Source organism: Artibeus jamaicensis, unplaced genomic scaffold, assembly GCF_021234435.1.
Source record: "Artibeus jamaicensis isolate MK-2021 breed Jamaican fruit bat unplaced genomic scaffold, CSHL_Jam_final contig_3174, whole genome shotgun sequence".
NCBI lineage: Eukaryota > Metazoa > Chordata > Mammalia > Chiroptera > Phyllostomidae > Artibeus > Artibeus jamaicensis.
The window spans coordinates 1,001,641-1,012,461 of record NW_026521738.1 but is presented as its reverse complement, the minus strand read 5'-3'; the positions used below and the strand labels follow the sequence as shown (position 1 = coordinate 1,012,461).

The window sequence follows — 10,821 nt, the reverse complement described above, 5'->3', positions numbered from 1 at the left end:
AGAGGGATTTTGAATCTGCCTCCAGTCATGCAGGAGACTCTGGAGAGCCAGCTTTGAAGAGCATAGAAGATCTATTGAAGGTCCTTAGGACAACAGCCTCCCTACTGTTCAGAGAGAACTGGAGGGCAGAAGGTCAGCCTTATGTAAGGACTGGCCCTGTCAGCATGACAAAGCAAAACTCACTGTCATAAAACCAATTTCTCATTAAGAAAGCAAATAAAGTGGACAAAAATCCAATGACATAAAAGTTTAGGAACAGTCATCTAGAGTGAAAGGCAAAAAAGAAACACAGAAAAACAAATACTGTGTGATTCCATTTATATGAGGTACCTAGAGTAGGCAAATTCATAGAGACAGAAAGTAGAATGGCAGCTATTCGGGACTCAGGCAGGAGGGAACAAGGAGTTATTATTTACTGGGTACACAGTTTCTGTTTGGAATGATGAAAATGTTCTGGAGATGGATATTGGTGATAGTTATACAACAATGTGACTGTATTAGTGCCACTAAAGTGTACAATTAAAAATGGTTAAAATGGCCCTGGCTGGTGTAGCTCAGTGGATTGGGGGCCGGCCTATGAACAAAAGGGTCACCAGTTCTATTCCCAGTCAGGGCAGATGCCTGGGTTGCAGGCCAGGTGCCCAGTGGGGAGCGTGCTAGAAGCAACCACACACTGATGTTTCTCTCCTTCTCTTCTCCCTCCCTTCCCCTATCTAAAAATAAATTTTAAATATCTTCTTTAAATCAGTGGTTAAAATGCTGCCCTGTCCAGTGTGGCTCAGTTGGTTGGGTGTGCCCCACAAAGCACAGGGTGGCCAGTTGGATTCCCAGGCAGGGCACGTGCCTCGGTGTCGGTTCAGTACTTGGTTGGGGTGCATATGAGAAGCAACCAGTCGGTGTTTCTCTTTCACATTTATGTTTCTCTGCCTCTCTCCTTCCCTTCCCTTCTCTCTAAACATAAAATAAATAAAATATTTTAAAATGGTTAAAATGCCAACTTTTGTTTTTGTATATTTCCAGAATATATTTTCCACGGTAAAACACATATTTTGGAAAAATTTACATTGTGGGGAAAATGTATATTTTCCAGAATAAAAATATAAATAAAATACGATGAAAGGAATTATAACTTACAAGAAAGAAAAACCACAAACATTAGTAAATCTGTAGATTAAATCTCTCAGAACAATTAAAATATTAAAAATAAAAAATATATATATCTCAGAATTTAAAAGCCTACATTAAAATATTTAAAATGTCAACAGAGGTTTTAAAATTTAAAAGATGTGGAAATCCTAGCCACAGCAATCAGGAAAGAAGAAGTAAAGGCCTTCAGATTGGGAAGGACAAACGAGACTGTCATTATTTGCAGATGACATGATACCACATGTAGAGAACCCTAGAGACTCCACAAAACGCTACTAGAACTGATATATGAATTCAGTAAAGTAGCAGGATACAAAATAAATATTCAGAAGTCAGTTGCATTTTTATACAATAATAATGAAGAAAGAGAAACAGAAAATAATCCCATTTACAACTGCGTGAAAAAATATAAAATACTCAGGAATAAATTTAACCAGGGAAGTAAAAGATCTGTATTCAGAAAATTATTAAACGTTGACTTCTGGCCAAGATGGAGGCGTAGGTAGACATACTGTGCCTCCTTCCACAACCAAAATATGGACAAAAACAATTGAGAAACAAAATAACAACCAGAACTGACAGAAAATTGAACTGTATGGAAGTCGGACAACCAAGGAGATAAAATAGACACATTCATTCAGACAGGTAAGCAGGGCGGAGTCAGGCAGCCCAGTGGAGAGGGGCCCTGGCACAAAAAGTGGTGGCGCCGGGCACGAAAGCAGACCCCAGGTGCAGGGTGGCAACGGGCAGACCCAGCAAGGCAGCAATTGTGAAGCGAGGCACTGTGTACAAGACGGCCGACCAAGCCGTGCGTAGATAAAGCAGGTGAAATTGGGGAGCAAGACAGACCATGCAACCCAGGACCCCAGTGCAGGGAAATAAAGCCTCAAAACACCGATTGAAAACACCTGTGGGGGGCCAGGGGGAGTCACCGCTTAGCGGGCACAGTCTGTGTTTTGGGCGTTGAAAAGTTCTGCATAGAGATAGTGGCGATGTGTAGACAACATCGTCAATGTAGTTAATGCTACTAATATGTACATTAAAAGTTGTTAAACGATACATTTTGTGTATATGAAAAGAATACGAGAAAGAGAGGATGAAGCGAAAGAAGAGCAGGCTGGGGGCGCACAGCTGGAGGCCCTGCCTGAATGAACCCAGTAGTGACCTGAGCACAGCAGGGGAAAAAATTAAGTCTAGTTTAAACTATGTACTGTTATATAAAAGAAACCTTTGTGTCTTTACATTTTAACCAAGTTCAGAATAAAACCTCAACCTTCAGACTGAGCAAATTACTTATTAGCTGAAGAAAGGTGAAGGTGTTGTAGGCAACAGATGAGTCAATGCACGCTCTCGGAGACGAAGATAGGTTTCAAAGATCTCTAATTTTATTGATTACAAAATAATAGTCTAATTATAAATTTGGTGGCCAAGCTTTACCTGCGCAGGGGCGAACTTCCCCAGATGTGAACGGAGTCACATTAGCTTTAAAGCTACAGATGGGAGTCGCGCGTGGCTCACAGACTATGGGGTTCTTATAGGGCAGAGCAAGCGAATGCGGGGTTACAGAAGCAGATGTGGCAGTTAGCTATTAGCCAGGTTGCTAAGTTAAAAAAACGGCAAAAGTCTCTAATTGGTGGCTGGGAGCTGGGGGTCTCATCTGGCGGGCCTTGGTCAGTTACCTTATTTGGCTAGGAATTTTAACCCAGCCGTTCCCTGACATTTATTTATTACCCAGTCTCAGGAACTGCAGATGCCTAACGGCTGTTTGTATGTTTCTACTACTAATGGCTATTACAAAGGGAAGTTTGGAGTCAGTATTCCGGTTTTCTTCCTGCTGGGTTCAAGCCCCTGACCTGGAAAACTGCCATGGCCCCCGCCCTCTCTGCTGCCTGGAAAACTCAGTCTCCCACACCTGCACCAGCGGGTTCCTGCACAAATCACAGACCAGTACAGTGCAGCCCCCTCCCACCCCCACGCCCTGCCTCACCTGTGTCTGCATCTGGAGCCACAAGCCCACACACAGCCCAGTTCAGAAGCAGCCCCGTCAACACACACACACACACACACACACACACACACACACGGGCACACACCAGCAACGTCCTGCCTCTGCTGAAGTTCCAGGCCCACAGGCGCCCACGATGACTTTGAGACTCCCGGGGTCTGTGCTTTTGCTCCGACCACAGAGAGACGCAGGCGCCCCAGTCCTCTCCTATGGGCGCCTCCTCCGCAGCGGACTCGGTGCTGCGGCACCTCTCCCAGTCAAAACCTCTCAACACCTTTGCTCTCTTTAACCTTTTGTAACTTCTTTGGGGTTTTAGAGCCATCTAAATTCTTTTATTTTTTTAGAGTTGAATTTCACATAAATTATTTAAAAATCTACAATTCAGTGGCATTTAGTACATTCACCATGTACAACTGAGGCTCGGGAATTATCCAAACACGATTATCTTGCCACTCAGCTGAGAAGCGTAGAAACTGAACAGACATAGAGGGCGTGTGGAGGGGAGGTGAGAGGAGAATGTTCCAGACAGAGGGAACAGCATGTGCGAGGGCCGAGGGCAGACAGAGAGCTTCCGCTCGGTGAAAGTGGCTCAGAGTGCAGACGACCAGGTAATGGGCGCGCTCTCTCCGGGTTTGTATTTCAGGAGCAGAAGCCCTGGCCCCTCTGCGAAGCCCTCCCCAGAGAGGAGGTTAGGTGCCCTCTCAGTGTCCTACCGTGGGGTCAGCAGTTCCTTGTCCCCACTTTGACAGCACGTCTGCCCCTGCCCTCCTTGTTCTCCCAACCTCCTCTGGCCCTGAAGCCCCTGAGGCCATGGACCACACTGGAATCCATACAGCTACTTAATTGTTACTTTAAAGACCTTTCAGAGCCTGGGGTTCACTGTGGACTCCCTTGTCTCCAGGACTAGTGGTGCCCGGGTGGGATCCCTCCTGTTGGGGCTCAAATATAAAGGACTCAAAGGGATACAGGGTGCAGCGGGGGGGGGGGGGGGGGGGGGCAAAAAAAAAAAAAGATTTGGAATGGTGTCCAGAATTCAAAGTGTATAGGAATATTGGAGAGACATATAAGATGTCCTCACCCCCCCCCCAAGGGGATGAGACAAATAGAGCCAGGGCCATTGAGAGCTGTTTTGCATAGCAACAGTTTTGCAGCTAACCTCTGGAATGATTATTTAACGTATCTATAACCTTTAACTGGTTTCATCGATATGTTAAATAGCTGTGGCCAAGTTTTGAGCTAGGGAGAAGGGAGTGGTTTGTACCCAGGATGTAACTAGGGGCTGTGCCCCTGAGTGAGGGCGCCAGTGTGAGAGCTTGGAAAAGATTGGCTCTGGGACATGAGGGGATAACTGCCCAGGTGAAGGGAGAGCCACACAGTTTGGGGCAGAGTGAGGACCACTTCAGTCATGTAGGAGAGAGCCACACGGTTTCAGCAGAGTGAGGACCCCCTCTTGGTGAGGTAAAAGAGGGAGCCACGTGGTTCTGGCAGGGTGCGGACCCCCTCTTTCCCAGGTGAAAGAGAAAACCACGCAGCTTTGCCAGAATGGAGACCCCTGCAGCCAGGTGAAGAAGAAAGCCACACGCGCTTTTGGCCAGAGTGCAAACCCCCCAGCTTTGGTAGAAGAGGCCCACGTGGCTTTGGGGTGCTCCCTTTGGCCGCGGGGCCTGAAAAGCAAGGGAGACTTTGACTGGAACTGGGTACAAAGGACTCTTGCCAGTGGACCATGAGAGGGTACCACAGTACTTTGGATTAACTCGAGATCCTGCCTGACACAGTTGACAATACCAGCGGCCTCAAACACAGACATGTGCTCTTTTCCTGATTTACGGTACCCGGAGTGGGGGCAGTGGGAGAAGGGAGCTGTGTGGGTGTAGGTGTAGACCCTAAAGGACTTTGATATTTTAGTGGAGGCGTTAGGCCTGAATAGCATTAAATAAACATTTTGTTTCCTTTTCACAAATCTCTGGCATTGAGAGATGTCTTTCCAATTGGCGGCGGACAAAAGAGCCCAGTAGATATTAGTATACTGTACTTGGGAAAGGCCCCTGTTCTTTATCAGTTTTTGGCATCCCTAGGTGGGCCAAATACTGCCCCCGCCCCCCACCTCTTGTTCGGTAACAAAAGGACCCCGGACAGCTGACAGAAGCAGGTCCCTGCCTCGTCCTGCCCCTCAGGGCAGATGGACCCTAGGCCCTGACATTAAATTTGAAGCTGGAACACAACTAAAGACCTAGAAATTTGCTTTAAAACTCAGAAGTGGGGGGCACAGTTAAACAAGTGGTTTCAATGGTCAAGTTCTCTGAAAATCACGTTGGAGGTGCAAGGTACAGACCTGGAGGAGGAAGATGGGTGGCAGAGGGGCCTGTGGGGCGACTCCAAGGCCGGGGAGACTAGAAGCTGAGATGCAGGAATAAAGTTGAGGCTTGTGGTTTTGGGGGAGAGAAATAGGAATGTTGGAGTAGCACTATACACGTAGTTGGAGGGCTCCATTTAGATGTAATGTGCTGAGGCCAACACAAGGTGGCAGGATGAGACCAGGTTTGTGGCCTGGCTGACCCAGCAGCGGACCTAAGCTCCCAGCAAGGAGCAGAGCATAGTAGACCAGGACACAGACACTGCTGTGTGTCACAAGATCCATCTGAGGGCACCTGGATTTCCAGCTCCTGAAAGTACCCTCTGGGTGGGGGGACCCGGTGAGAGGCTCCAGACTACGTGGGGACACCCATGCTGGTGGTGAGCAGGCTGGGAAGGGTGCACGGGGCTGCACGCACCAGTTCTGGGCCCCAGCTCCTCCTCACAGTTGGTCAGAGGCTTAAGCGGATGAGGCAGTTTTGCCTGTGAAAATCTCTGAGCATCTGGGGGCAGCGATGGGGTCCCAGGGGTGGCAGATCTGGAAACTTTGCTCTTTCTCTTCCAGGACACGAATTTCCCAGCCTTCCTCCAGACCTGGGGGCCACGTGATGGGGTCCCAGCCAGTGAGGTGTGGCTGGCAGGAATTCCAGATCTAGCCCAGTAGTCAACATCCCACACTCTGTCGCTGGCTGCCTTCCTCCCCTCCAGCAGAGCAGCTGGGGGCCAGGCAGACGAAGGGCATCACTGGCCGCCCTTCTCACCTGGAGTCAGCCCACACTCCTCTCCCAGTCCCTCTGCCACAGGGCTCCGCAGCTCCTCTCACTGAAGACGCAGGTCCCTTTCTTCTTGCTGAGCCTGGGATGTTAGCAGATGTGAGACCTACAAAGGCTTCAGGAAGCATTTACTTATTTCTGCTTTACTTTAGGACTTTCATTGCAGGTGAATGTTCACCCGCAATTACCCTGGAACCATCCTGAATGACCCTGCTGGAACATGAGAAAGCCCTGGGTCGTTGTCCTTCGGCCAACACCAGGACACACGAATCAGCCACCCTAACCCAGATGAACAAGGCCCAATGAGAAGAGCTGCCCAGCCAAGCGCAGGCTACACAACTGACCCACACACTCACAAACCAAGTAAATGTTTATTATGCTTTTGTGATTGGTTTTATGCAACATTTGTGTAACTAGATAAATATGACAGTGACGACCCAAAAAGAAGGAAAGGAGCAGAACTACACCCCGCCCCGGGGGCTTCGATGTTTACAAACAAAAGCTTTTACTGTTACAGTGAGAACTCAGGGTTAGCTTGTTACTGCTGCAGAGCCCATCCTGTCCTGGCGGATGCACCAGGAAACAGATGACAAGTCCCCATTCTGCTATGATGCCTGAGAAACCTGAGCAGAAGGGAGCTGGTAAGTAAATTGTAATATAGGGACAGCAATTAGCCCCCAGATTTCGGAGGAGTCCTGGCCAGTCTTCCGGAAGCCCATGCTCTGGTAGAGCGCTATGGCGGACTCCTGCAGCATGGTGGTGTTGAGCACAACCTCACTGTAGCCCTGGTCCCTCGCAAACTGCAGGAGAGTTCTGACCAGGGCTTTCGCTATCCCCTGGCCCCGGTGCTCCGAGGACACACTTAAGCGAAACAGCTGCAGCTGCCTCTTTTGCGGGGTGGGCTCCTCCACTGGCAGAGCTCCCACCGTGCCCACCACCTGCCCCTCAGACTCAGCGACCCAGAAGCAGGAGCCAGGCCCACTGAGGTAGGTTTTACTGATGTCAGACATGTCTGTGCGCAAAGTGTGGGACACGTACTCGGTCCAGGGGTATTTGGCAAGGAACCTCAAGGCAGCGAGGAGGGTGAGGCCGGCCACGAGAGCCAGGAACCAGGACCCAGAGACCAGGAATAGAGCGAGGGGCACCCCAAGCAAGAACACAAGTATTTTCGGCAGCTTCAGGATGTGGCGGAAGGTGGTGGAGGCATGCTCAGTCATGCCCTGGGAGAACAAGTCCAGGACACACTGGCAGTCACTCTCCTGATATTTGCGGATGTGGTAAGGAGCCATGGAAGACGTTGTGTGTCTGAATCTCAAAGTCCACCAGAGAGAGCTAGGCGTCCCTGCACCCCTTCCAGGCAGCCCTGGGGAAGACAGGAAGCCACATGAGAACGCCTACCTCTCCCACCTCCCAGGAACCAGAGACCCTGCTCAAGGGCTTGTCTTTGTGCTTCTGCCTGGCAGGAATTTGGCCACAGCCATGGGAGAAGGGGCAGGGTCAGAAAGACCTGCATGTGATTGATGTGGGAAGCTTTGAAAAACCTTTGCTCACCCAAAACCCCAGGCACCCTGGGAGAGCAATAAGGCCTCTGGGAAAAGCAAACAGCAGGATAGTCACAAGGACTGGGACTAGCACCCCCCGCTGATAGAACTAATTTTCACATTTAGCCTTTGTACTCTGCTTCTGCCCAGTAGATAGAACTAATTACTGCATTCCGCTTCTGTATCCCACTTTGCTACGTAGACAGGAAGACCCCTAGACTATATAAACCCCAAGAATCCTTTGTTCGGGGCTCAGAATTTGGAGACTGACTCCTCTGCACCTGCGCACGTTACTAAACCTCGTACTCCAGAATCCCTCGGTGTCTGGTTGCTTCGTTTTCCTATAACATGATCAGCTTCACTCCTCTCTTGCTGTGTGACCTTGAACATGTCACTTAACCCCCCTAAGCCTCTGCTTCTTTATCTGCACAGCAGCATAATCAAAATCTGCCTTCTGAGGTTGTTTTGAGATTTTGGTTCAACAACATATACAAAACTCTGGTATAAAAAGTATCCTCCACCTCCACCCTCTGTCCTTTTCTCTTGTCTCTTCTAAGCTTCTTGGTGTGTTGGGGTGACCCTGTGCAGCAGCCAGGGAGGGCATGTGTCCCCTACCCTTTGGTCCCTCTGCCAGGGCCCATATATTGCAGGAACCCTGTGTTCCCAGGTGTAGGTTTCAGCAAAGGCTCCTTCCCCCTTGACTGCAACTTTTTAGGCTGCTAAGGTGGCATAAGAGCCAAATACCAAAACCTGCCCTTCCCTGAGAGCCAGGAGGGCCTGGGGCTGCAGGCCACACCCAGGGCACTGTCTCTCCACCCCTGTCCTCTCACCTGTTACCCCCAAAGCCTCCAATGTCCACGGTGGCCTCCACCTCACCTCCTCTCTCAGCTGCTGACTGGCATTCAGGAAGAGTGTGCAGAGAGCCTGCACTGCCTCTGAGGACCAGTCCCTGGAGGCCACCTCATTGGGTGGGTCCTGATTTGTTAATCATGAACCCCAGTGTCAAGGAGCTGGGCCAGGACAGGACAGGGCACCTGTTCTCCATTCTCCTCTGTGATTACTAGTAATTAGTTGGGGTGAAGAAGGTGCTGTTAGCAGGTTCTTGAACAGCCTAAAAAGAAGGCACAGGGCTTATGAACAGTCCCTGTAATTTTCAGTGTGTTGGGGGGTAGCTGTTAGGGTCTAAAGACCCTTCACCTGGGGCAACTCAGTTGAAGGCTTGGCAGATGATTCCCTGGCTAGTGTAGCTCAGTGGATTGAGCTGGGGCCTGCGAACGAGAGAATCACGGTTCGATTCCCAGTCAGGGCACATGCCTGGGTTGCAGGCCAGTTGCCAGCAGGGGAGGCACGAAAGGTAGCCATACATTGATGTTTCTCTCCCTCTCTCCTTCCCTTCCCATCTAAAGATAAATAAAGTCTAAAAAAAATTAAAAAAAAAAAAAGACTTGGCAGATGAGGAGCAACAATGTTCACCAGGCTAATATAGCGCATTTCCCCCACCCTGTTCCAGAGCAGAGGGGAAGACACAACTTTCTGCTTTGGTATGTAATCCTTGACCTAGGAGCCAAATCACCGTGGTCTTCCAACGTGCTTCCCTCCCAGCACCAAACGCTCTCTAGCAAGTTTGCCTTTGCCAGTGGAGCATTTGGGCTCTGCAGGTACCAGGTTAAAGTAAAGGAAGCTGCTCCTAACTTGGCTAAAAGCGACTTTCTCTAAAAGACTTGTGGAGCTTATGTAAACCCACGAAATGGCATTGCTTTGATTTGTTTTCTTGTTAAAAGGAGCTGAAAACACCGTCTATCGTTACATAAACCAGACCTGTAAAACCGCTCTTCATAACATGCAATCCAATAAACATATGAGTTCTACTCCATCAGTTGTCCGACATGCCACAATGGCAAAATGCTTAAAAGTTAAAAGGACTGGCAGAGATTCGCAGGCTTGCACGCTGCTACTGGGCATGGAAAATGGCGCACCTTTCCGGTATTAAAAGCCTTTAAGGAGTGCACATCCTCTTTCCCAATAATTCCGCTTCGGGGAAGCTATCCTAAAGAAAGCAACATGTACCAAGATTTACTTGTTAGGGGACAAAAATAAAAGCAACACGAATGTGTAACAGAATTGTGGACGCGGTGGGGCCACACAGCAGTGAAACACGCACAGCCCGCACGCACTCGGGCTCCCTGATCGGCGCCCGGCGCCTCCAGCTCCACTTGCTCCTCCTCCCGCGGAGCCGCTTTCCTCCCAGCGCTGGGCTGTCACCTTCCGCAGCAGGACCCTCTAGTCCCGGCGCTGCCCTCGTGTGCCCCCGGGCTTTTCCCCTCCCGGTTACTTCCGGGCCCTCCCGCTGGTGCCCTCCGGGGCGGGGGGGCGCTTTCGCCTGGATTTCGGACCCCAGGGCACCGCCCCACCCTCTTCCTCTCTCACCGCCAAGGGGGCAGTCCGTGTCTTACCCCTCAGGCGCCCCGGCACCTCTGCCCAACAGCAGCCTCTCCCGGGTGCGGACACCTCTCGGGCCCCCCCAAAGAAGCGGCCAAAGAAGAAGGTGCGGGCCAGCCCCGTGGGGAAGCTGCCTGGCCGCTCCCACCGGTACCAGCAGCACCTGCCGCCTGGAGAGCGGGCGGGGCTCAACCGGCGGGGCAGAGGGAGCGGAGCGCGGTGCCGGACCTCGGGGACCGGGCCGCAGCCTAGGCCCCGGGTCTTGCAGCACACCCGGAATTGGGGAAGCGAGCCTTTTCCCTTGTCTGCTGCCTCCTGCGGCGCCTGGCAAGCCCTCGCTTAGAAAAGAGAAAATGGAGAAAATGTTCCTAGCTTGTCCTCTTGTGGACAACTGAAGATAAACAGACAAAAATCAGATGTAACTTACCGCTAACCAAGATCACTGCTGCAAAAAGAAATGAAAATAACTTTCAGCAGAATTCTGTTTTGTCTGACAAAATTCAGGAGCAAGGTGGGGGGAAAAGGCCTTTTTAAAATATTGAGAACATTTTTTTTTTTTTAAGCA

At 50.2% G+C, this 10,821-nt stretch overlaps 2 protein-coding genes across 6 annotated transcripts; one reads left to right on the top strand and one right to left on the bottom strand.

Moving 5' to 3' along the window:
* Window positions 1-6,628: 6,628 nt before the first annotated feature.
* NAT8 (N-acetyltransferase 8 (putative)) lies at window positions 6,629-10,788 on the bottom strand. 5 transcript variants are annotated; one of them, XM_037130896.2, is made up of 3 exons: window positions 10,271-10,351; window positions 9,794-9,864; window positions 6,629-7,639 (listed from the first exon to the last, which is right to left on the bottom strand). In XM_037130896.2, the coding sequence occupies exon 3, from the start codon at window positions 7,563-7,565 to the stop codon at window positions 6,882-6,884; it is 684 nt and encodes a 227-aa protein (XP_036986791.2). In that variant the 5' UTR covers window positions 7,566-7,639; window positions 9,794-9,864; window positions 10,271-10,351; the 3' UTR covers window positions 6,629-6,881. The 5 variants fall into 5 exon arrangements, with proteins under 5 accessions (XP_036986791.2, XP_036986792.2, XP_036986790.2 ...); XM_037130897.2 differs by lacking the exons at window positions 9,794-9,864; window positions 10,271-10,351 and adding an exon at window positions 10,684-10,788; XM_037130895.2 differs by lacking the exon at window positions 9,794-9,864 and having other exon boundaries at window positions 10,271-10,354.
* LOC128627095 (translation initiation factor IF-2-like) lies at window positions 9,926-10,651 on the top strand. Its single transcript, XM_053663344.1, has one exon. It carries the CDS (start codon window positions 9,926-9,928, stop codon window positions 10,649-10,651), a length of 726 nt encoding a protein of 241 aa, XP_053519319.1.
* Window positions 10,789-10,821: the final 33 nt, after the last annotated feature.